The sequence below is a fragment of the Lissotriton helveticus genome, chromosome 3_1, assembly GCF_964261635.1.
Source record: "Lissotriton helveticus chromosome 3_1, aLisHel1.1, whole genome shotgun sequence".
NCBI lineage: Eukaryota > Metazoa > Chordata > Amphibia > Caudata > Salamandridae > Lissotriton > Lissotriton helveticus.
Window position 1 is genome coordinate 996311648 of NC_136061.1, and position 27815 is coordinate 996339462.

Genomic DNA, 27815 nt, shown 5'->3' on the forward strand with positions numbered 1-27815 from the left:
GATTTTACTAAGTCCAAAGGTAAGCTCCAACCGGGACTAATCTACTTCTTGTATCTGCACTGCGCTCCATCGTGGTCAGCCATATTATTTTTACTTTGACCTAGTCTTGCGCAACTAGATGTTCGCGGTTGGCGTTTTTATCTTTTAGGTGCCAGTTTTTACTACAAAGTTTAAAAATTCATAACTCCGGGTCTACTGATTGGATTTTGTTGTTTTGGTGTCAAGTAATGTATCTCGTATTGTATTTTCACTTTATTACTGTTTGTGTTCTTCATTAATACTTTACGCATTGCCTCTAAGTTAAGTCTGACTGCCTTTTGTGTCAAGCTACCCAGGGTTAGGAACAGGTTAGTTTAGTCACTTTTTGTGGTTCACCCTTCAAGGAATTGTGGCTGTTAATTGACCAGGGCTCACACCCCAGTCAACCAACACCTAAAAGCCAATATGTCACCATAATTGCACCACCTTAGGTTTGTTTTAGGCACATATGTTACTAATCAATCTGTATTTCATTTAACTGAAATGACACTACATTATGACTTATTCTTTATATAACACTGTGTGGTTGTAGTTTAGGGATTATATGCCAATGTTTCACTTTTTATTCATTAGTATTTATAAGAAGGTGTGATTCAATGAATTCATAATGTTTGCTGATATCAATTTACTGTACTTATAATTGATGTAAGGTACTGCTTTATGTATGAAAAGGGTGTGCGGATACATAGCAGCACTGTGAGTTACGGTTAACTACTTAACTGTTCTTTTTCTGATCGTTAAAAGTTTTGTGTTTTAGACACTATTTAACTAGGATTAACCTTAACTAAACATTCATCGAAAAAGCTTTAGCTTATTTCTAGCCAAGTTTGATGGCAGGGGATTAGTGTCTACAACACAAAGCCTCAAAAGAAAGACAATAGAACAGTTATGGTAGTACAGTAACCTTAACTACTGCCCCTAGCATTGTGTGTAAAAGGTGGGTAGCATAGTACATGGGAGATAAAGATGGTACACAGTCATTGAGTTGGTGAAGTTAGAAAAAATGGCAATTGTATTTTTTGTTTGATATTGAAGTTATAATCATAGCATGTCCTGCATCCAGAAGAGATGAAATAGATAGACCATGTGATCCTCACCTATGTGCAAGGTGGTGGGAGCTATCCAGGTGAAGAATTAATATAGTCCCACACTTTGGACAAGGTGGAGGCAAAAACTAACCCTCTCTGGCCCTGAGGCAAGACCAGGAAGAAAGAGAAACAAACCCCCACACTTAGGCAAGTCTGGGGGACTCAGAAGTGGGCAGGGTCAAGGAAATCTTCCACAATCAATTGCCTGGACTAGGTTGATTATTTGTTACATCCCAGTGATTTGGCAAAAGAAGGTATGTTTTCAACATTGTCCCCACACCCTGTCTTGGCCAGGGTCTGGTGGTAAAGGCCTTTTTAGGTCGAAGCCTACCAAGCAGCACAGCTGTCTGGTTTGCTGAAGACATCTTGGGAACATTCAGAAAGCCTCCCTGGGAATTCTGAAAGCCATTGCTTACCATTGGCTTTGTGGTTTGTAACTCACATTTCTTTGGTTTCTAATTGCTGGCTTTATTTGTTTTAGACTGTTCAGGTTGAATTCTTCCCTTCTGTAGAGCATACTCTGTTTACTGCATCCTTCCACCATTGTTAGATTTCTGTAAACAGACCTTTAAAACTTTTTCTTATCATGTCACATTTGCTGTGCATTCAAAGACAAAGGTCAAATGTCAGTTTCTGTCGTCAAGGGAGCTTGGTGTTTACCTTTTTTTCTGATTTAAAAGTGAGACGATTTATGTGACAATCATGCGGACTACTGGGGGTGTGCTGGAGGAAGGTTTAGGATGTTATTTTTTTCTAGCTTACAACAAAATGTAATTGTCTGTAAATGAACTGTGCAGATATTTAACAATATATCAGAATTAGGAAAGAACAAATGAAACACATGTTTTGGTAATTCTGTAGTGTGGTGGAAAAAAATATTTAAATACAATTTAAATAAATGAATAAACTGGGTGATGACATTTCCTTACATTGTTTGTGCATTGTATACTTTTATCAGTAAAACTATATGTCTGTGCAGATTTAATGGCCATTTCAATTGACGATATGTTGTTTGTAATGGCAGTGCACGACCACACGATACATAATCCACATTATGCCACTCCACTGTACTCTGCAACACTTCACGCCACTGCACTCTATTCTACGCTACTTCACTCTACACCATTGCACTTTACTCTCCTCCACTCAACTCTACACCACTTCACTCTATAATACTCCTGTCTTGGCCCTTCCACTCTACTCTGTACCACTCCATCCTATGCCACTTCACTCTGCAACACTGCACTCCCTGCCACTGCACTCTACTCTGTACCACTATACGCCAGCGCACTCTATGCCAGTGCACTCTACGCCACTCTAATTCACTCTGTACCACTGCACTACTTCACTCTACACCACATGTTGTATGCCACTGCACTCTACTCTGTGCCACTCCACTCCAGTCTACTCTGAAACAATGTACACTACACCACTGCACTCTATGCTACTGCACTCTACGTCACTTCAGTTTTCGCTACACCACTCTACTCTGCACCACTCTACACTACTCCACTGCACTTAACCCCACTCTACTCTAACCACTGCACTTTACACCACTGCACTCTATGCCAATCAACTCTACACCACTTTACTCAAAACCAATGCTCTTTATGCCACTTCATTCTATGCAGTCTACTTTGCACCACTGCACTCTATGCAAGTTTATGCTACTCCGCATCACTGCACTCTATTCTACTTTGCATCACTATAGCCACACCATTACTCTATGCCACTCTACTCTGCACCACTCTACTATACACCGCTGCACTCTATGATGCTCTATCTGCAACACTGCACTCTATTCCACTGTACTCTACACCGCTGCACTCTACTCTACACCACTCTACTGCATTCTACACCAATGTGCGGTATGCCATTACACTCTACACCACTCTACTCTATGCCGCTGCACTCTACCCTGCACCACTCTACCCTGGAACACTCTGCTTTACGCCACGCCATTCTACTCTGGAACAACCTACTCTATGCCACTGCCCCCTGCACCACTCTATGCCACTACACACTCCAAGTTTACCTGGGCCACTCTACTCTAAGCCACTCTACTTTACTCTGCACCATTACACTCTAGGCCAATGCACTCTAAGCCACTTTACTCAAAACCAATGCACTTTACACCAAACTACTCTGCACCACTGCACTGTATTACATTGTACTGTACTCTGCAACACTCTACTTTACCCCACTGAACTCTACGCTACTCTATTCTACTGTTCAACACTGCACACTATGCTATTTCTCTCTACGTCATTTTACTCTGCTCTACTCTACCACTGCAATCTGTGCTAATGCTCTCTACACCACTGTACTCTATGACCTTCTAGTCTGCTACTCTGCACTCTCTGCCACTGCACTCTATGCCACTCTACTCTGTACCACTGAACTCTATGCAACTGTATTCTGCTTTGCACCACTCTACTTTGTGCCACTCTAATGCACTCTATGCTACTGCGCTCTACACCATCCACCCTATGCCATTCTAATCTACTCTGCACCACTGCACTCTATACCACTCTACTGTACACTACTGCACTCCAAGGCACTCTACTATGCAACAGTGCACTCTTCATGCCACTCCACTCTGTACCACTGCAGTCTGTTCCACTACACTCTACTGTGCACCATTCAACTCTATGCCATTGTACTCCACTCTACACCAATGCATTCTACACAACTGCACTCTGTGCCAATCCACTCTGTCATTCAATCCTACTCTGCACCACTGCACTCTGTGCCACTGCACTTCACACCACTCTACCCCACTGGACTCTATACCACTGTACTCTACCCTGCACCACTACACTCTACCCTGTACCCTCTCTACTCTACACCACTGGACTATATGCTACTTCTCTCCTATCTGCGTCACTGCACCCTATGCCACTCTACTCCAGCACCCTACTGTATGTCACTGCAGTCTATGTCACTGCACTCTACACCTATGCACTCTACACCACTTTACTCAAAACCAATGCACTCCATGCCACAGCACTCTGTGCCAATCTATTCTGCACCACTGTACTTATGCCACTTCACTCTAGGCCACTCTACTCTACTAAACTCTACGGCATTACACTCCATGGTACTCCACTCTATGACACTCTTCTCCACTAAACCCTACTCCATGCAACAACACTACTCCACTCTAGAACACTTAAGACCACTCTATGCTACTCTACGACACTCTACTCCACTCATCAAATGCTTTATGCAGCTTTCTCTATGCCAACCCATGCCACTTTTCTCCACTCTATTCTACAACAATCTACTCTTCTCTACACCACAGCACTACACTCTAGGTCACTCCACTACACTCTGTGGCATGGCCCTCCATACCACTCCACTCTACAACAATCTTCTCTGCAATGCTCCACTCTGACATTCATCTCCACTCTTCGCAACTCCCTCTACACCACCCATGTTTCTTTACTATACCCTTCGCCACTCCACTCTGCTTCATGCTTTTCCACTCTATGACACTCTGCATCCAGAGTCTTGTAGAGTGCAGTGAAATAATGGCAGCAATGAATGGAAGGAACTGGTAAACAACCTCTAGATCACTACGCCACTGGCAGAGTAAGCCCAAACCCTTTGTAGCTTTTGGGGGTCAAGCTGCTTGCTAGTATCCATCCTACCAAAGAAGATATGACCAAAAAGTAAATACTGGAAAAAGGTAACCTAGCTAGAGATGGAGCAGCATCCAGTCTAGTGTTGTGCGGATATCATAAACACAGACAACGATCTAGAGTGATTATTGGAAAATGTAAAAGTACATTACACCTGCATGTTTTCTGGAAATGGCTCACCTTCATTGTGTAAACACGGAGACAAGGGAGAAGAATGGGGTGGTAATGCTGTGTATGACTCAAAACAGTAAACTACTGCATCTCTGTTCTATTCCCTAATTTTAACCTAACTTACTGATAAATGTAACAATATTCAAATTATTGGCCTTTGCGTTTGTTTTAAAAGCACAGTTCATAAATCTTTACTCTATCTCCAAAATATGTCAATATATTTCTGACACCTGAGCGTAAAACATTTGACTGGAATGATGTCTACTCTTTCCAGTTTATTTGCATAATAGTTTTTTTACTTTAGATCCGGTGTCTCCAACCAGTCGATTGCAAAGTACCAGTAGCTCACAGACACCTTCAGAATAGCTCGCAGCCTTGAGTTCATTTTTAAATAAGCATAGGGTTACATTTTCCTTCTAAAGTTAAGGGAATGATGTGTTCATAGTACATTACTAGCTTTAGGCTATAGATAGCAGGGCCTGATAATGAGCTGTGCTGGAGTCAGATTTATGATCCAGTGTCAGACACAGAGGTGAAGAACTGAAGCACTGGGGTTTCAACTCAAATAAAAGTCCTTGTCAACTCAATATTGGCAATGTGAGAACAAAATGATCCATCTGAATGTTTTTAAATGGGAGAAAATAAAATGAAAAGTTAACTTTATAATTAAGTTAACTCTTGATTTTATTTTCTCCCATTTCAAAGTGCCATATTTGCAAACAGCAGGCCTCTTGCTCCCAATGGCCAGTAGACACTGTGCCATATTTATAACTGATTTTATTTTAACTGGGAGGGATTTAAAATGAAGAAACCTATTTCTATGAAACATTAAGTCCTAATATTTTTCTCAACTATCATGTAAGCCAATTACGTCTGAATATTGTATGAAGTATGTCTCTTCACTTTAAATTCCTCCCTTTTAATTAAATGGCTATAGCTTTCTGTTATAATTATGGCACATTGTATACAAGCCACTGGGTGCAAGGTACCTGCTGTTTGTACATACAAAATTGAAATGGGAGAAAATGTAAATGGTGAATTTTATGGAATCCATAGAAACATAAAGTTAACTCTTCAATTTAATTTTCTCCAACTTCAAAATGTTGCATTTACATGTAGTAGGCATCTTGCTGTCAGTAGCTGGTAGTCACGGTGCCATATTTATAACTGAAAAATAGAGCCATTTTATTAAGTGAGAGAAATCTAAAGTGCAGAAATGTTTTCCATATTATGAACATTTTTGCAGAACATGTTTTTGCTCTTTAAATTTCTCTCATCTAAGAAAATGGTTATATGTTTGCTTTATACATGTAACTGTGACACATATGGTTAAAGGTATATCCTGTGTCACAAGTACATACAACACAGGCTCTCATTCACCCATACAGATATCTCCCATTGATACGCACATATCTTCATACTTCTCCGAAGATACGCTCGTACTGACACACATGGTAGCACTGTCTAATTGCCTCTAGTCAAAGTATTTTGTTCAAACCATAGTATCTGGAACATTAGGAAGTCAACAAACTAGGGCGTGGGGGTGTCTGGTAACACTACGTGAGTGACTTGACCTTCAGTAGCTCACAATGATTTTCACCAATCAGAACTGCCTCTCACTACTGAAGAGGTTTGAGGCACCTGCTTTAGATGGGTAAGCATCTCAGCGCTTACATTTCACTTTTTTATCAGGATGCTTCAGCTCTTTCTCTGACAGTTTTCCATGCTCACAATGTATTGAAGCTACTTTTCTTTGAGTAAGCATGACTTTTATCCTTGTGAATTGAGAAATAATTTGAAACATCTTAGTGTCAGCATATATGTTTATAGAGAGAGAGTCAGATACTTTTTACCAGAAGAAACATATGTTCTAATTTTGCCTACAGCTACACAAGTAGATGTTACTAGTGTATATCATAGGTAAAAGTGCTCAGAAGGACGTTTATAGTCCCACAGCAAAGGTTTGAACTCTCACAGAGTTAAAATTACAATTGGCAATTTTATAGGATTAAAGGGACACAGTTCATGGACATGCTCTTGTCTAGGTGAAATCACTAAATGCTATCTTATGCCGTTCCCTTTGGCTAGTAAACATCTCCTTTCCAAGCAGTTGAGCTAACAGATTATCCTGGTCCCGTGAGTAATGAGACCAATATAGTCTCTTGCTTTGTTTCTTTTCACTGATGATCATGGTATTTATTAATATTTTTTAGATGATTTGTTGAATCTGTTCAGCTTTTATTCCCAATTTAGTATGTACTTGCTAAGTGCTCTAAAATATTTCTCTTCTAATACGTTTAGTGTAACTTCTGGTGTGAGGAAGCAAATGCCACAGTTGTTAGAGTTGGCAAATATTCTGCAGAGTGCAAGACAAAGGAAGCAGTGCAGGTCCTTTCCAGACAGTTTCAAAAATTTGTTCACCCTACTGTGGAGCAGCAAGGAGAAAGAATACAGCAGATAACTGACCTAGCCGCCAATGTGTATGGTAAGACAATTTACATTACAACCTATGTGCAGTTGGAGGGAAAAAGATCCAAGTACTGTCTTGTACAAACTGGTTGTGTTCAGAAAAATGTATTAACACACAATAGTAAAATAGATCTGATAGGAAATCTTCTATCAGTGGCTGGTCATTTTATTTTAATGACTTATTTATCGTTTTCAGGATACATACCCAATTTCATCACTAACCCCTTGATTGACAAGCATTACATTTACATCATCATCTTATTAACTGAACATCAACCAATAGAAATAACACTTGGCATGCAGTTAGTTACTTCCACAGTTTAATGAATGAATACCAGCTTCTTGTTGGAAGAATGGCTTAAAGTCTACATACAAATAAATTACCCTATATATTGCTCCACTGTACTCTAATTCCTTCTCATGCTTGATCAATTCGACTTTGAACGTTAGCATATTCCCCCAATTCTGATGCTCTCTAAAACACATTCCGTCTTTCTTTTCTCATATACAAGGTAATAGAATAACAACAAAGCTAGTTGCACAAACTCCCAAAGTTTGAGCTATTATTATTTTTCTTCTGCGCTAATCCAAGCATACATTTCGCAAAGTTACATTCAAAATGTTGTTTGTTACACACACAAACCCAATAAGACTCTCCATAACTCAGGAAGGGAGAATTCCATCTCAGGTGGCTGTATGTACCTTATTAAACTGTTTAATTTACATTAAGCATTGAATCAAACGTTATTATTGATTTCCCAGCACCTTGCCCATTGTGAGTGTATTTATACCACACATCAGCATTCCATATTTTCTACTGCAATGTAGGATTGAAGAGCCACCTAACTGGATGGGTTAAAGCAGGTAGTTATTGAAAAAGTGTGTCCATCGACTATTGTCTGCTCATTTGGAAGATAGCTTACAGAGTACTGCAGGCTGCACAAGCCTAACTTGAACATAGTAATAAAAAGAAGACTACAACATTGAAACAGACCTTTTCAGGAAGTGGTCCCAGAATCTGGAATTCGATCCCTTCTGATATCATGAAATGCACATCCTTAGAAATAATAAAAGAGGAACAGAAAACATGTTATCCAAACACCATTTCCGTCTATAACTGGCATGTCTCTGAAACGAACAATTCCAGCAACCCCTTATATTGCCATGGCAGTGGACCTGACGTTGCTAGAAAAAAGTCCTTTAAAATGTGATCCTGACACCTTCAGGTCTGCAAGACCATCCAATGTAATCGTAAATAGGGGAACTGAACTCTTGAATGGCCCATTATTTTATGAAAGTTATTTTATTTGAACATGGAGAGAACCTACTGCTTACTTTATTGCCTCTCGTATTCATAACTTTATTTGGGGAATAAATACACTGGTATTCACTAATATTGTAACAACTGTAATCTATTTGTTAACTATACCTTTGTAAAACATACTGTCACGTATAGGTATTGTATATGTAATTTAAAACTACTACAGGAATAAGTACCAGTTTACTATTACAGGCCAGGATGGCGACATATTTATCAAGATTGTTATGCCTGTCCTCAATGAACAAATCAGATTTCATTTATTTTGCATATACTGTAAAACAGCGTAGTGCTGAAGAAAGAAATATGTAGGAAGATCTGGGAAATAATCTAATTTTTTCTTTTCTTCAATGGGTGTCCTATATTTCATCACTGTATTGAAGCTCAGCTAGATATAAATAATAGTTTTAGTCAGTCTGTAATTATTAAGCAGGACTCTTTTTCCAAAAGAATAGTACTTTACGTTCTGACTGCACTTACTCTTGTGATTTGTTTTTATCTTTACATTTTCAAGCAATGACTCTTGTGTGAATCCCTTTGATCATCATGACCAGGGATAATCAATGTGTTATAGATTGTTACAAGGACCCCAAACATTGTTTACTCTTTTGCATGAATAAATAATATCTCATAGACGCTTACATGCCCAACACTTGTCATTATCTGACAGCCCCAATGTGAAATGTTTCAATGGCATACAGTATTTTCTAAGAAGGTTTTTTCTACTGCGTAAAGGTCAGTCCTATATTAACTGGTGAGGTAAAATTAGTATTCATCATCGTAAACGACGACATGTCTTTTATTTGTTTCTCAAGATCAAATTCTCATAGATTGTATAACTGTTTCAAAAATTTAAACTCTTCAGGAACTTCAGAAGTATGAGAACAATGTTTTCTATATTAGTATATGGAAAATTAAAGACAAAGCAAAACACATGCTTGTTGCTTTTAGTTTCAATTTTTAATTTCAAAATATATCTTTTGTCTTCCCGAAATTGGTGCTTGAATTTCAAATTAAAATAATTAAAATTTAACAGGGTTACTTTATTACAGGCTTGATTGTACTTAATTACTCCAGCAGGAATCCCACAGTTCCAAATGAGAGTGTGCTATGTTTAATGGTTTGGTGCCTCTAGATAGCTCTTGAAGAAAACTTCCTGCTTTAACTACATGTTCATAATGTTTAATACAGGCAACAGTAGATTTGGTTAATTTGACTTTGGTGTGCCCCCAGCCTTAATTTAAAACGTCATCAAGATTACTAGCAAGATTACTGGATATTAGTTCCTTCCAATTACAAGTGTTGTCTTCCCTGCAAAAGAGCCATTCAGGTAACTGCCCATAGGTAAAAGAAAGTTTTAGCTCTATAAATCAGGAATCCAAAACCAACAGTTTGCCGATTCCTCAACAGTATTACCAATGAAAATGGATACTTTTTTTTGGCCCTATAAGAACTCCCAGACAACGTGTATGCTGGCTTTAAATCTTTTTTCTTAATTAAATGTGGTAGCGACTAAAATTATGATAAATGATCCTTGGTGTAAAATTTTATTTTAATGACTTTTATCTTACCCCTCAAAGTGAGTTTAAGGAACACCATCTATTACACTCCATCGGTTAAAGTCTACAGTGTTTGAAGGGTCCAGCATATACCTCATTCCTTCAGGAGAGCATTTACTGCCTACATTTATTAATTTACAGATTTGGAATACTTTTGTTTTATTCGGTTTACCTATGTGTGTTTAAACCATATTGGCATATTTTGCAGGTGCAGCATTCAGTGGAAATAGAGCAGATTAAGGAGAACTAGCCCATCTTCCTCATATCAGTTCTGCATTATTTCTCTCAAACTCTCCACCCTTGCAACACCTAAAGAACTGTTTTGATATGTCTAATCTGAGTAAAGTCACTAGAACTATATAAAAGGAGCAATTGGTAAATATATATAGCTGATTCGTAGCACAACCATCTTGCACTGAAGGGGGGCACATCCTAAGATGGATAAGAGCAACCTGCTTCACCTAGTTAATGTTCCTTGATTTTGTCAATTGCACCATCTATCTTTCATTCCTGATACTGGAACAAGTGCTGCGGTCAATCAATCAATCAATGGTACTTGTAAAACTTGGCTTATCACCTGTGAGGGTATCCAGGTGCTGGGCTGTGGGTTTCAAGTCAAAGAGCCAGATCTTGAGTTACTTCCTGAAGTCTGTCTGTAAGGGTGGTGTTCGGAGGTGGAGGGGGAGGGCATTCCAGGACTTGGCAGCGGTAAACAAGGACCGTCCTCCAGTGCAGAAGCAACAGATGCGTGATGTCTGAGCGAGGGAGAGGTGGGCGCAGCGGAAGTTTCTGGATGGTTTGTGGAGGTTCAGGCAGTGGTTCATGTTTGCTGGTCCTTGGTCATGGAGGACATTGTAGGCGTGGCTCAGTAATTTGAACTATCATCTGTTCTGGATGGGGAGCCAGTGGAGATCTCGCAGGTGCTGGGTGATATGGGTCAGTTTGGGCAGCTTGAGGCTCAGTCTGACGGATGCATCCTGAACCATCTGGAGTCTTCTCATGAGTGCGCTGGTGATGCCTGCATAGAGTGCTTTGCCGTAGCTAGGCGGCTGGTGATGAGGGCCTGCGTTACTGTTTTCCTGGCGGTGATGGGGAGTTTGAAGATTCTGCAGAGCACGTAGAGAGTGTTGAAGCAGGCTAAGGAGACAGCATTGACCTGTTGTTTTATGGAAAGATTGCTGTCCAGGATGATGCTGAGGTTGCGGGAGTGTTTACAACAAGGGGTGGTGAGGGACAGAGTCTCTGAATTAAGCAGAATACTCTCACCCAGTCAAGAGATCAGGGCTAGATCCAACACCGTTTTTTAGCTCATTGCACCATCCCAGTTTCAGAACCTGGCTGTATGCAAATTGGTCTGTCCCTGGCCCAGTGCATCATGGGAACAGGGCAGACCAGACTACAAAAGCCAATTCTTACAAAGGGAAGGAAACAAGCTTCCGGGGACCGGTTTCTGGCATTACAGCCGTCTTCGGCCCGGCTTGCTTGAATCCTGATGGTGCAATGAGCAAGGGACTCATGTCTGAGTATACCCTTCCACGCTTAGGGTGGACAAAAATATTTACAACAAGGGGTGGTGAGGGACAGAGTCTCTGAATTAAGCAGAATACTCTCACCCAGTCAAGAGATCAGGGCAAGGTTGCGGGAGTGGTCTTCCAGTGTGAGGTTGGTCTGAGTTCCAATGGCCACCAGGTATCATTTGCGTGGGAGGTACGGCTGCCGAAAATTAGCAGTTCGGTTTTATCCATGTTGAGCTTCAGGCAGTTGTCCTTTATTCCGGTGGAAATGTTTCTCATGCAGTTGTGGAAGTTGAACTTTGTTGTGGTGGGGTCAGCTGAGAGTGAGAGGATGAGCTGGGTGTTGTCTCTGTAGGAAATTATGTTGATGTTGTGGGCTCTAATTAAGTTTGCTAGCGACTTCATGTGGATGTTGAAGAGGTAGGACTGAGGAATGAACCTTATGGGACACCGCAGATGGTGCGCTTGGATTGTGAGGTGAAGGGAGAGAGAAGTATTTTCTGGGTGCACACTGTAAAGAAAGATGCCATACATCTAAGAGCATTGTCTTCAGTTCCGATCTGGTGTAGTCAATTGAGTATGTGGTGGGAGGTCATGTCAGTATGTGAAATATTACTGACTACTGTGCATGTTTCTGATTACGCCCAGTTTACTTTAATACCTGAAACAGGAAAGAATAAATAATGATCTTTAAAACTAGAGTTACTAAAATGTTTGGCTTTACCAATATAAATAGCATTTTGTCCTTTTCAAACCTTCATTGGCTCTACTGCTGCAACATCACTTATCCAATATGGGCAGTTGTTGTTTTCCTATAGTAAATAAACAAGAAGACATTGCACATCCCTGCCTATTTTCTGTGTACTATCTTCATACTTGTTTTGAGTCTTGCAGATGGGTAGCACTTTTACCCAAGAGCTTTTAATCTTCAACAATTGCAATCTTGCCCCTATCTTCATATATCAATTACCATCTAGGTTAATTAAGTTATTTTTCAACATCGACTAGGCAATTCACCTTCTTGTAATCATTGGGTATCCATCCAACTAACATGAATTGAAGCTATTAATGGTTCATGGAGGTGTTTCCCCTTTCATGAAACCCATCTGATCATGAAATAATATGATTTGCCAAATATTTTACAACTGGCATGACAATTTTTTTTCTAGGATCTCAGAGCCTTATATAGAGTTTTGGGAGGCGGGGCATCTGCCTAAAAAGTGGCAGATGCTCCATCCAGAAATCTTGCCATTCCACTGCTCTACTGAGTGTGGAGGAAGCACCATATTTCTGATGGCAAAGCCTAAGCTGTCTATGCAGGCAGAAAACTGTTGCCTTGGTCGACCTGCAGGATGGCAGCCAAACTCCAAATCAGTCTCTTCTTGTCAAGCTCAATAGTGGAAGTAGTCTAAATGAAAACCCTTGTCAAAGCTTTACCTAGTTTAGGGAACATCGATCATTATTGAAGGTGTAATGTTTACAATGCCTAAAACTACATTATACTAAGTAAAGCCCAATCGTAGTGAGCATAAGGGGATGGAAGGCGGAAGACAGCGGAGAGAAGTGAAGTGACGCAACTATGTTGTTCAGTAAGTCGTGGTTCCGACCTTCGTTGTTCAGCCGTTCGTTGTTCCGTCCGACGTTGTTGAGCAGGATTCGTTATTCGCACCACGTTGTTTAGGTGAGTCGTGGTTGAAACGTCTTGGTTTAGGATGTTTCCCAGAAATAGATGTCCACATATTCCCGATGAAATATAAAGCCAGGCCTTCGATCTCACAACATTGCCCAGGTACCATTCCATTTACATCTGCTTTTCTTTTCAGTGATTTCTAGCCCCAGCATACATGCTACCTCCTCATCAATCTTCATCAACTTACTTTACCTTCCATTCATCCAGTATCTCGTCCATAGACCACTAATTCTCCAGGTCATTATGTGATAAAGATCCTAAAGTCAGACTCCATGTTGTGGTTATTAAGTTCAATGAACAAACAGAATGCCAGTACTGTCACCACTAATTATTTTTAGTTTGTCAGACCATAAGAATTGTGCAATATGGTCAAATAACACGTAAAAGTTTTGAATGAATCCACTATTTTATTTTTGAATTTTTCAAAGCAAGGATATTGGTTATTATTTCACCAATCCATTGTACATTATGCAACCTCTTCTCAATATACATATATTTACACAATATTCACAAGAAAAACATTTACAATATTCACAATAGCATTAGTGTTAAAACAATCATACCCTCATACATTCACATCCATACATAACAAAAGTGTTATCACAAAACCTGGAATCCCAAATATTCACAGTGCGCCATATACAATAAATTTTCAATATTAACAAATTTTTGGGGGATTTTCTTTCTATTGCTCTTTTGTTTTAGATGGCGAAAAAGATTGTCTACGTGTTTGGAACTCACACTAGTCGCGGAGTTCTCATCAGGACAAATAAGCTGTGGAGAAAAGGAGAACAAAAAGGCCTTCCTTTAGGGTCATATCAAAAATTGATGTTAACCTTGCTTGCGCCCCCTATTACTCAAGCCGCCGTATCTTACCTCTAAAATCAAATAGAACGATCTGTGGTTGCGTAGGTCACCCGTCGAAACACACCAGTGATCCAAATGACACCATCTGTATTCGAAAAAAACGTAGTCATCCAACCATTTCCATACCAGTCTTCCTTTCGCACCTGACAGGGTGGGAATGCACTTACTTTAATTTGGAGGTTGCTTGTGGAGCCTGGAGAGTGGCCAATCCTGAAAGGGAAATTTCATAGTTTTGGGTGATTTCTTTTGGTCAATTTGCTGGGTAAGCGTCTCATTCTAGGTGCTTACTTGTCAAATCTTGTGTGTGCTGTCCATAGTCGTTAGTCAAAGGCTGCCGGTGCTTACTACAAAGGAGAGGGAAATGACCCGTTATTTCTATCGGACCATTTGGGAGGGAGCATTCGTTTGGACAATATGCGCGTGTCCCCAGATTCTTACCTAATTCGGGGGATGGGTGGGTGTCCCCGTTACGCTGCAAGACTCGGCGCTCTGGTGGATGTCCGCGCGCTTCCGTGGGGCGGATTTGCTGTCCCCGTTGCCCACAGGGGGAAGTCACATGGGGTTCGTAGTTCCTAAAATATTAGTGCATGCGCTGTTACTATTCTAACTCTTGCAACCAATTCTATAGTTCCACCTCCGTTATACTAGGATCGCGCTTACCCGTGTGGAGTAGAAGTATCTTAATGTCAACAGACGTGCAAACTGGAATCACTCTCGGCCGCACTTCCGGTTCCGGGAAGGAATCCTGGGAGTTGTGGTTTCACTCGAATACAGCGCTCTTATACTTGAAGTCATCTTATGAAATTATATTTTCGATGTCTTTCCGGGCGTTCTATTGAAATGGCGTTGGCGGTATATTATTTACAATCGCGGGTCAAAACTCATTGTATGGTGATGTGTTTGGCACGTTTGGAAATTCTTATCGTATGCTCGAATAAAGCTACTGAGGCGGCCATATTGGAGTGGATTTCATGGTCCCTTGTATCTAGCATCCAGATAACAGATTAGACACATCAACTAATTTCCATACGCTGTGCCTCATAACGGGGGTTGTATTTCAACCTAATTTGTATATTTCAGAGAGCTCATTGAGTCCATGCGTGGCGGTGTTAAATTTCACAATTAACATAGCCTCCTGTTTGGATAATTTCAGGTCCTGGTCCCCTCCTCTTATATCTTTCTCTATCTTAGAGATCACAGTCCACATCACGTCTGATTCTTTATGGTTATTTATGCGCCAATGGTTCACCAATGGGGCAGTCAACACATTGTTCTTGATTCTTGATTTGTGTTGTTGGATCCGAGCTCGGACTTCTTGATTTGTCTTACCAATATATATGAGTCCACAGGGGCATTTTATACTGTAGACCACATATCTTGATTTACAATTCGTGAAGGCATCATGTTTCCATCCTATGTTGTTATGGCTGAAAAATGACCCTTCCACGGTTGTACTGCAACAATTGCATGACCCACATTTGTGATGGCCCTGAACGGGAGGTAACCTCAACATTGTTCTTAAATCTGGTGTTGTTGTTTGTGGCAGTGCTGCGCGAATCAGTTGATTGGCAATACTTGAATTTTTCTTAAATGCAAAAAGGGGTTCTTTGCTGAAGGACGTGTCTAAGTTTTTTAATAGATGCCAATTGTTCCTAACCACTTTCTTCAGCATGTTTGAGTTCGGGCCCCAAGTCGAAACAAAGACCATCCTTTCAGATTCTTTTTTGGTTTTCCTTTCAAGCAAACATTCGCGAGGGGTCCACCATGCTCTCTTCATGGATCTTCTTAACAATTTTTTAGGGTAGCCACGTTGTTTTAAGTTGGCAGTCAGGTTTTCAGCATGTCTTTGGTACTCCTCTTTGTCGTGACAATTCCGTCGGATCCTAAGATATTGCCCAAATGGCAAATTATCTTTAAGGCTGCGTGGGTGGTTGCTTTTATAATGTAGCGCCTTATTGCGATCAGTTGGCTTTTTGTATAGAGTCGTCACTAACCCACCTCCATAAGGATACATTTCCACATCCAGAAAAGGCATTTTACTTTTTGAGTAGCTAGTACTGTATTTGATGGTTGCAGTTCTATTATTGATCCAATCGAAGAATTTTAAAAGATCCTCTTCAATGCCTGTCCACACAAAGAAAATGTCGTCGATGTATCGACTCCAATTCTCAATCCAGTGTGCATATGGATTGTTTGTATACACAAATGTTTCCTCATACTTCGACATAAAGAGAATCGCCAATTCCGGGGCGAAAGGACAACCCATCGCTACTCCACTTGTTTGGAGGTAAAATTCTCCGTCAAAACTGAAATAGTTTTTTTTAAGTGCAAACGTTGCCAATTTTAGAATAAATGATGTAGGGATCTTATGGGGTCTGACCCTCTCATCCAGGATAGACTCCAGGACATATAGTCCTTCTTCTTGAGGGATATTCGTATACAAGGACGTGATGTCCATTGTGACCATCCAGGATTTATCTTTATCGAATTCTATCATTGATATTTTATTGATAAAATCCGTTGTGTCTTGCACGTACGATTTTACTGATGTCATAAAAGGTTTCAGAAAAAAATCTACAAATTTTGCGACTGGTTCAATCAGGGAACCACAGCCAGAAACAATTGGTCTGCCCGGTGGTGTTTTCTCGTTCTTATGTATTTTTGGTAATACATAAAATATTGGGACTCTCTGATGTTTTGTTTTTAAGTATTCCATTTCCTTTTTTCCTAAAAATCCTTGACTAAATCCCTCATCAATCATAGCATGAAGTTCACCTTTAAACTCCGCAGTGGGATCTTTTGTTAGTTTACGATAGCAGGAGATATCCTCAAGTTGTTTTTTTACCTCAATGGTATATAGTGACCTATCCCACACTACTATCGATCCACCTTTATCCGCTTGTTTAATCACCACTGATGTATCCTTTTTCAAATTCTTTAATGCTTCTGATTCCTTTTTAGTGATGTTATGTTTGACCCAGTTCTTTTTGGTTTCCATGTCAGAAATTGCTGATAAAATTGTTTTTTCAAAGGTGATCACCTCTTTTGGAATTTTGTTAGGTGGAGGACAAAACACTGATTTATTTCTCAGTCCCGTTGTTTCCATTGGTGTATTATATGGGTTGTCCAAGAAGTAAGTTCTGAGTCTCACCTTGCGGCAAAATTCTAACGCCTCAGTTTTCAGTTGAACAAAATCCGTGCGTTTTGTAGGGACAAAAGTCAGACCCTTGCACAATACGCTTTCTTCCTCGGTAGTCAGAATTTTTGAGGACAGATTAAATATTGGCGATAATGCTAGTTCTTGTAATTCTGACGTCTTGTGGACATCTCCCATGGTTGATTTCTGGTTTTCCCTCGTGGTTTTGTCTGTCCTCGTCCTAAAAAAGAGGACGACTGTCCCTGTTGTGCCTGATGGAATGATCCTCTTCTGGTGTTATTCCTCCTTGGGTCAGGGGTTTCCCCTTAACTATTACTCCCAGATGACGATGTGTCTGAAAATGTGATAAATTTGGAATGCGATCTCCCTTGATGGTCGTGGAGAAATCTCCGAGATTCTGGTCTGAGGTAAAAGTCTTGTTGTAAGAAGGGATACACTTTTTCTAGGTTGAAGGTTTTCTGATCTTTCTCAAATTGAGTAGTCTTTTGATTTATTGTATGATCTCTGAATTCACCAATTTCTTTGTCAACTTTTTCAAGTAATGCTTTTGAGTCAGTAATTAATTGGTTGGTGGAAATAGCGTTTTCCAAAGCACCTATTTCCTCAAGTTGATCCTTGGAGAGTCGTTGGGCTGTTTCAATCGTTAAGACCATGAGATCCCGGCTACACTTTGTCTCAATATAGCTGTAGCCCTTTTTATAGATTGGGTCCTCTGTGAAAATTACGGGGACATTCTTGATCTGTAAGCCACCTGGAATGGTTCCAGCTCTGAGGTGTTGCAATAAAAAATGACCGTGAAGGTCCGTTCGGATTTGTTTTTTCTTCAAACGGATCAATTTATCTGTCTCATTTTGATTTTGTGCAGAGGTACTTAAAGACGCAGAAGCGAATAACGGTGGGGCTGCAAGAAGGTTTTTTATATGTTCCTCACTGTAAGATAGGGTTTCATTTTCAGACATACTCACAATCAATCGCTCTAAAATGGACAAACAGAGGTTGACACTACATAAATACACACACCGGACGTAGGATTCTATTTTCTACTAGTCCTTTATCCCGCAATGAGTTTTATTCACAAAAGTTTCCACAAGGAAAAACCACACAGGCCAGTGCCTGCAAATACAACCAAAAACCACCACTGGGTCTGGGCCCCCAACAGCAAGGCTTGAGAATTGGAGTCGATACATCGACGACATTTTCTTTGTGTGGACAGGCATTGAAGAGGATCTTTTAAAATTCTTCGATTGGATCAATAATAGAACTGCAACCATCAAATACAGTACTAGCTACTCAAAAAGTAAAATGCCTTTTCTGGATGTGGAAATTTATCCTTATGGAGGTGGGTTAGTGACGACCTTATACAAAAAGCCAACTGATCGCAATAAGGCGCTACATTATAAAAGCAACCACCCACGCAGCCTTAAAGATAATTTGCCATTTGGGCAATATCTTAGGATCCGACGGAATTGTCACGACAAAGAGGAGTACCAAAGACATGCTGAAAACCTGACTGCCAACTTAAAACAACGTGGCTACCCTAAAAAATTGTTAAGAAGATCCATGAAGAGAGCATGGTGGACCCCTCGCGAATGTTTGCTTGAAAGGAAAACCAAAAAAGAATCTGAAAGGATGGTCTTTGTTTCGACTTGGGGCCCGAACTCAAACATGCTGAAGAAAGTGGTTAGGAACAATTGGCATCTATTAAAAAACTTAGACACGTCCTTCAGCAAAGAACCCCTTTTTGCATTTAAGAAAAATTCAAGTATTGCCAATCAACTGATTCGCGCAGCACTGCCACAAACAACAACACCAGATTTAAGAACAATGTTGAGGTTACCTCCCGTTCAGGGCCATCACAAATGTGGGTCATGCAATTGTTGCAGTACAACCGTGGAAGGGTCATTTTTCAGCCATAACAACATAGGATGGAAACATGATGCCTTCACGAATTGTAAATCAAGATATGTGGTCTACAGTATAAAATGCCCCTGTGGACTCATATATATTGGTAAGACAAATCAAGAAGTCCGAGCTCGGATCCAACAACACAAATCAAGAATCAAGAACAATGTGTTGACTGCCCCATTGGTGAACCATTGGCGCATAAATAACCATAAAGAATCAGACGTGATGTGGACTGTGATCTCTAAGATAGAGAAAGATATAAGAGGAGGGGACCAGGACCTGAAATTATCCAAACAGGAGGCTATGTTAATTGTGAAATTTAACACCGCCACGCATGGACTCAATGAGCTCTCTGAAATATACAAATTAGGTTGAAATACAACCCCCGTTATGAGGCACAGCGTATGGAAATTAGTTGATCTGTCTAATCTGTTATCTGGATGCTAGATACAAGGGACCATGAAATCCACTCCAATATGGCCGCCTCAGTAGCTTTATTCGAGCATACGATAAGAATTTCCAAACGTGCCAAACACATCACCATACAATGAGTTTTGACCCGCGATTGTAAATAATATACCGCCAACGCCATTTCAATAGAACGCCCGGAAAGACATCGAAAATATAATTTCATAAGATGACTTCAAGTATAAGAGCGCTGTATTCGAGTGAAACCACAACTCCCAGGATTCCTTCCCGGAACCGGAAGTGCGGCCGAGAGTGATTCCAGTTTGCGCGTCTGTTGACATTAAGATACTTCTACTCCACACGGGTAAGCGCGATCCTAGTATAACGGAGGTGGAACTATAGAATTGGTTGCAAGAGTTAGAATAGTAACAGCGCATGCACTAATATTTTAGGAACTACGAACCCCATGTGACTTCCCCCTGTGGGCACGGGGACAGCAAATCCGCCCCACGGAAGCGCGCGGACATCCACCAGAGCGCCGAGTCTTGCAGCGTAACGGGGACACCCACCCATCCCCCGAATTAGGTAAGAATCTGGGGACACGCGCATATTGTCCAAACGAATGCTCCCTCCCAAATGGTCCGATAGAAATAACGGGTCATTTCCCTCTCCTTTGTAGTAAGCACCGGCAGCCTTTGACTAACGACTATGGACAGCACACGCAAGATTTGACAAGTAAGCACCTAGAATGAGACGCTTACCCAGCAAATTGACCAAAAGAAATCACCCAAAACTATGAAATTTCCCTTTCAGGATTGGCCACTCTCCAGGCTCCACAAGCAACCTCCAAATTAAAGTAAGTGCATTCCCACCCTGTCAGGTGCGAAAGGAAGACTGGTATGGAAATGGTTGGATGACTACGTTTTTTTCGAATACAGATGGTGTCATTTGGATCACTGGTGTGTTTCGACGGGTGACCTACGCAACCGCAGATCGTTCTATTTGATTTTAGAGGTAAGATACGGCGGCTTGAGTAATAGGGGACGCAAGCAAGGTTAACATCAATTTTTGATATGACCCTAAAGGAAGGCCTTTTTGTTCTCCTTTTCTCCACAGCTTATTTGTCCTGATGAGAACTCCGCGACTAGTGTGAGTTCGAAATGCGTAGACAATCTTTTTCGCCATCTAAAACAAAAGAGCAATAGAAAGAAAATCCCCCAAAAATGTGTTAATATTGAAAATTTATTGTATATGGCGCACTGTGAATATTTGGGATTCCAGGTTTTGTGATAACACTTTTGTTATGTATGGATGTGAATGTATGAGGGTATGATTGTTTTAACACTAATGCTATTGTGAATATTGTAAATGTTTTTCTTGTGAATATTGTGTAAATATATGTATATTGAGAAGAGGTTGCATAATGTACAATGGATTGGTGAAATAATAACCAATATCCTTGCTTTGAAAAATTCAAAAATAAAATAGTGGATTCATTCAAAACTTTTACGTGTTATTTGACCATATTGCACAATTCTTATGGTCTGACAAACTAAAAATAATTAGTGGTGACAGTACTGGCATTCTGTTTGTTCATTGATATTTTGTGGCTTAGCCTTGCTGTTGGGGGCCCAGACCCAGTGGTGGTTTTTGGTGGTTATTAAGTTAGCATGTCTCACTTTGTCCCATATACCGCATGTCCTTATATTTTGCCGAGCTCGTGAAGGTGTCAAACTATCCAAACAATGACTTTGATTAACACTTAAGGTGACATATGTCTGCTACAAGATCCGTGATATCTACATTTCAAGGTCATTCTGTCAATGTGCAAAATAAGCACGTAGGCTGATTTGATGTACTTTTGTCATACTGGTTCATACTGGTTATGTCTTGAACTGTCACTTGTTAACCCTATAAAAACGCCGTAAAGTGGCAACTTATTCAGAGAGGTCTTCGCCCAGGTTATCGCAAAGGGTCCTGCCAGGCTGCCATATTGCTACAGCATCCATTCCTGTGTTGAGAGCTAATATCAAGCCAATACTAAAAGGAGAGGAGCTGAGCATAGATGTTTTTACACTTTCAAGGAAGACTCTTGCTGGCCAAAGTCTGATAGCCACTGCTTCTTTACTGTGAACGGGAATGCAGTGTGTTGAATCCCAATAAGCTCTACAGGCAAGTTACCTACTCCCTGCTCTCATAGTGTAGCTCATCATCGGTGAGCCTACCATAAAAAGGGGGACAGAGATGCCACTTTGGGAGCCCTAACAGGACCCCCTGCAGCTTCCGGGCTGGGAGGTGCATGCTGTACCCCGTGGAATAGCACCCCTTTCATGCATGGTGTGGCATGTACAACATGGAGTATGCAACAGCGTGCAGAAATGTGCTACAGGGGCTGTCATGCTGCAGTCTGCTGTTAAGGCTCATTTATGAGCCTAACACAGCCATTGCCATGCGACCGCTGTGGCCCTGCCCTCCCTGGATTCAACTCCGAATCCGTCAGGCAGGTGCACGACAGGCTTGGCGATCCTCCTGCAAGGGCAGCAGTGGCGGTGCTACAGGAGGACGGCCAAACTTGTTGTTAAGCTCTCAGTGTTTTTGACAACTAAAGAATTGGCATAACATGGCATTTACCTTCCCCTGCTCGCCACCCTGGCGAAGGGGCACCGGGTAGAGGGATAAGTAGAAGCTCTTACAAATATTCCACCCTCGTTTGCATTGAGGGGTGCAATCAGTGACTGTGTGCCTTCAAGTTCATCATGACACTTTGCCAAAGACAGAGGGGGGTCTCAGATCTGACCAATATTTTTATGATTATATATTTGTGCCAGGTAAGTCTGACCAGTTGTGTGAATTATGAGAGTATACACTTGTGCCATAGTGCACAGTGTAAATGAGGCAATGCCCCTGTTGGAACACGTTTGTGCTAGGCAACGTTGGAATTTTGCCTGGTGCAGTTTGCGTAACGGAAACATAAAGATTTACAAATGATGTTGCCACATTTAAAAAAAAAAAACAATGTGATAGGAACATTACATATTTAAAATACGTCATTATGTATCAAAAGGACATTTTAGATGTATGATGCTCTTTTCAATTCTTTCCAATGTATTGTCTCTACTCTTTGGACTGGCTGGGCTTCCTGGAAGCACCCACAGCGATAGCCTTTCTTCCTCGTGACTATCTTAACCCTCTTCAGAATATAAAATGGTTTGGCCCTTTACCAAGGTAAAGCTACAAAATGAATATTTCCATTTAACAACTACTCTGCTGTACTTAGGGTAAGATGTATTCCCTGCACATAAAACAGTAACTAACACACATTTAAAGTGATGGTTGCTTGCGTTGTTAACCTTTTACCTTGACTAGCATTGACAGTACATTAATTGTTTTATTACCTATCTGCAGGTGTTGAAGAAGGAGCAAAGTACGTTGAGAAAACAGTTTTAAAACACAAAGAAGCACTGGATTCTGTCAATGAACTTTGTAGTTACCTAAAAGAGCTCGAGGACAAACTGGAGGTAAAAGTTGACATAAATAATATTGAAAAATTGGATTATTTCGGGCTATCGAGATTTATGACAAACTTTAAGCCTATATTAGCAGATTTGTTCAAATAATTCACCGATTTCATCATATGACACAGAAACTAAACTCGCTTTTGTAAACAAGTCTGTTATTACTGCCGCCCCTCTTACTGAGATGCTGCCCTCAATCTTCACCTTCACCAGAGAACACCAGACCTTTTGCAAAATGCTGCTGTCATAATAAACACACCCATCTGCCTGTTTCTATTGACGACACTTTGCAAGCTCTCCACTATGAACTGAATCTTCTACCCCAAGACGCCTCTAAATGTCATTGCCTTTAACTTAAGGAATCCTGCACTGCCCTCGTCGACTGCTTGAAAGAAATGGTTTCCATAATCACTTCTTTAAAGTTTCACAGAGATCAGTCATCACTGTCAGCTTGGCCTCTAGGGCAATCAGGCAGTGCCCGTTAGGATAGTCTGACAGGCCAGTGTGTGAGCTGGTTTTATAGCCAGGTGGGCCGGTTTTGAGAGCCAATTTCCCTGATATTACCACAAGCATTGCCTGCAGTAGATACACATGCATACAGTCTCGAATACCTTGCAAAATACCAATATATCGTGTCTTTACAAGTTTAAAACCAATCGGCTCATTTCCCTTTCAGTGCTTTGGTGCTCGTGGGGCTATCTCAGCCCCCCTGAGCACCAAAACACATGGGCGAGCAATCGTTGGAAAGGGGAGAATCTCCCAGGAGGGTGATCCCCAAGGAGGGATCAACCCTCTAGACACCGGGGGGGGGGAGCGGCCCCTTGCTCTCCCCAATTTTTTATTGGCACAATCAGTCTTTCTGGCCCTCCCAGGAGGCAGATATGGGTAATAGCCTCCAATCTGATAGCGCACTAGGCACCAGGTACCAGGTACTTCTTTGTGTGCACATTTTGGGGTGGGTGCTGCCTGAGATTTGCATGCCAATGCCCTCCCAACCCACTCACAAAATTCCAGTCCTTCTCTCCCCCACGGAGGCAGATAGGGGCAAAAGCCCCCGAACTGCCTCGGGGGGAGGGGGAGAGAAAGCGAAATCGGAACAAGGGATTTTAAGAGGGGTGGTGGCTGCCCAACCACAATGAGGGTTGGCTGAACCCCCCCAAAATAACGTTCCCATTAATAACTGGATAGAATTTTTTAAACCGCAATATGCACGGAACCAGTCGCAAGCCTGTGTTACTCTCCCGCCGGCTGTGTTCTACCAGAGTAGTGTGTTTAATGAAAATGATGTAAATGTAGCCCTTGACTGTGTAACGAGGGGTAGAGCGCCAGGAATGGACGGAATACCAGCAGATGTATACCTAAGTGATCGGAACACGTGGTGTACATATTTTGCATGGCTTGCAAATGCAGTGGCGATGGGTGGCGAAGTACCTTTATCCTGGAAAGGGGCGGAAATTATCCCAGTTTTTAAAAAAGGTGACAAATCCCTCCCCAGTAACTATAGACCCATCAGTCTCATTGATTCAGCCCAGAAACTGATGGGACGAATGGTTCAAAACAAGCTCCAAGTATGGGTTGAGGAAAATATTATCTTGTCACCATATCAAGCGGGGTTCCGTCCCCTGACAAGTTCCATTGACCAGGTTTTCTACTTCTTTGCCCTGTATTGGAGAAACGTCATTCTAAATAATGGCCCTCTATATGCCGTCTTCGTGGACCTAAATTCAGCTTTTGACTTGGTCCCCAGGGACAAGCTATGGAGGGTCTTAGCTGAAGTAGGGATAAGTCAAGAACTCCTCACTCTCCTGATGCGCCTGCACGAGAACAATTACGCTAAAATTAGATGGGGCCAACAAGGAGAAGTAACTGAGCCTTTCCCCGTAGAGCGTGGGGTGAGGCAAGGTTGCGTACTAGCACCTACATTGTTCTCGATATATATAAATGGTATAGTTGAATTCCTGAAGAGGTCCCCTTCCGACGCCCCTAAAATAGCTGGAGCACATGTCCCCGTATTAATGTTTGCGGATGATACGCTTATACTATCGCGTACTCCAAGCGGACTCCAAAAAGCGGTAAATGCATTTGGTGAGTTTTGTGATACTCGAGGCCTAGAACTGAGTACCAGCAAGACAAAGTTTATGTGTATGAACCATCATTCATTATTTAAAGGTGTTATTACTTTCAAAGGTATTCCTCTGGAGCAGGTAGATGCTTTCACCTACCTTGGAATAACATTACAGGGGAACTTGAAATGGAAGTCACACATAGATACTGCTGTATTGAAGTTCAGACAATTAGCAGGAGCACTATCACTAAAACATAGAGCTTCTCTCACCAAGCCAGTAAATTGTGCTCTCGAGATCTACAACATGAAAGTCTTAAGTGCCAGTCTATATGGTTCAGAGCTATGGGGCTTTAGTGACCTAGCAAACCTGTCTACTGCAGAGAATAAGTTCCTTCGCGGGCTGGTTGGGGTACCACAAAGTACGCCAACCATCCCTCTAAAACTAGATCTTGGTCGGAAAAGCATTGCAGATCTAGCGAGGTTGCGCCCATTATTGTATTGGAGACGTCTAATGGTGACACCAGAGCTAGCACACTATGCTCTAGCATTCTCTGATATTGTGCAACTTGATCGTTTTGATAAAATTCCCTCGTTGAAAGATCTACGGGGGATATTGCAACAACTAAAATTAGATCATTTATGGTGTAATACTGATGTTTCTAGTTTCCCCTCAAAGATAAGCCTGAAACAAATGTACTGGGAGATGGTGAACCTAAGAACTTTTTCTAACGGGACTATCACTTCACTGACGAGGCGCTTCCTGGATTTAAAATTGGCTCCCTCGTATGAAGCGTACTGGGACTTGATTGAGAAGCCGTACGACAGGAAGCTGTACTTTCAAGTCAGAGCTGGAACTCTCCCAGTAAACGTGTTTAAAAATAAATGGTCTATAGCCTGGGATGAACATTGTCACCATTGTAAGGACAAAGTTGAGCATGTCCCCCATGTATTGTTTTGCTGTCCTTTATATTCCAATCGCGTCACAAATGGATTAGACCTGTTTGCCTTAACCTGGGGACGCGTAGTCAAGCTATAGCACTTAGAAATTTGGAAACTGACTGTTCCCCACATTTTGCAATTGCTGTTGCAAAGTTCTTAGCTTGGGCTTGGGTGATTCGAACACGCTCCCTACTAGGAAAAATGTTATGAGGTATTTTGCTCAGTATGTTCTTAATGCCTTGACTGGTGAGTACGAGTCAGGGTGGTTCTTAAAAATGTTATTAACAGTAAATGCATTCGATGGATGTTTTTGTTTAATACTTATTTTACATTTCGGTGTATTAGATTTAGTATTTATTGTACAGCACTAGGTGGAAATGCTTTTATGACTGAAGTCGAATAAAGCTTTAAAAATTGAATTGCATGCCAATGCCCTCCCAACCCACTCACAAAATCCCAGTCCTTCTCTCCCCCACGGAGGCAGATGGGGCAAAAGCCCCCGAACTGCCTCGGGGGGAGGGGGAGAGAAAGCGAAATCGGAACAAGGGATTTTAAGAGGGGTGGTGGCTGCCCAACCACAATGAGCATACCAAAGTCCCCATCCCAACACAAAAAGGCCAGTCTTTTTGTCCCTCCAGGCGGCAGATGGGGGTTATTACCCAGATCTGCCCCCGGGAGATTTAAAGCATACCAGACTCCAGGGATTCTTTTTGTGTGAAAATGTAGGGGTGGGGTCTGCCATAAATGGGCATTATAACGCCCCCACCCCTCCCAAACATTAGCCCAGACTGTCCAGAGATATGTTTTCTGGGCATGTCAGGAAGTCGCCCCTTAGGCAAGGCTCGCGGTACATTTTTTGTGAACACATGTTGTCTGTTTCTGCCCCCTCCCAGGAACAGATCATTGATATTTTTAGGCACACCTGCTCCCAAGGGGGACAGAAAACCACCAAGTTTGTGTTTGAGAAATTGTGTTCGGTTGACGGTCTCAGTTTACTGGCATTTGGCTGGCTGTGTGTGAACCGGCCTTTAGCTGGCAGTGTGTGTAGACTAGAAATTGCCACGCACTGCGCATGGACTGTTGCTTGGCTAGAGGTCTGCGTGGATCTCACATGTCTGGTGGTGTGCATGGACTGTCGCTCTGTTGGCAATCTGCTTGGATGGTGCTTGGCTGATGGTGTGCAAGGATAGTGTTTGGCTGGTGGTATGTATGGATGGTGCTTGGCTGGTGGCATGCATGGATGGCACTTGGCTGGTGGCATGCATGGATGGCACTTGGCTGGTGGCATGCATGGATCCTCCAGCGTTTTATTACCCAGAATCCCCTGCAAACCTCACATTCAGCTAACAATTCACACTTTTCTCACATTTCGGTGTGGAAAATTTGTTGGATCACTGCGCCAGCATAAATATCCCACTACCCAGCGTTTCCCTCGGTCTCCTGAACAAAATGATACCTCACTTGTGT

General features: G+C 41.6%; 1 protein-coding gene across 3 annotated transcripts in view; it reads left to right on the top strand.

The window, feature by feature from the left end:
- Positions 1-27815, top strand: part of CCDC141 (coiled-coil domain containing 141) — an 808330-nt gene that overhangs the window by 760109 nt on the left and 20406 nt on the right. For all 3 annotated transcript variants that reach the window (XM_078681492.1, XM_078681494.1, XM_078681493.1), the window contains exons 20-21: positions 7244-7427; positions 23235-23347. In XM_078681492.1, coding sequence (XP_078537618.1) covers positions 7244-7427; positions 23235-23347 — 297 coding nt within the window. The remainder of the gene's footprint in view (positions 1-7243; positions 7428-23234; positions 23348-27815) is intronic.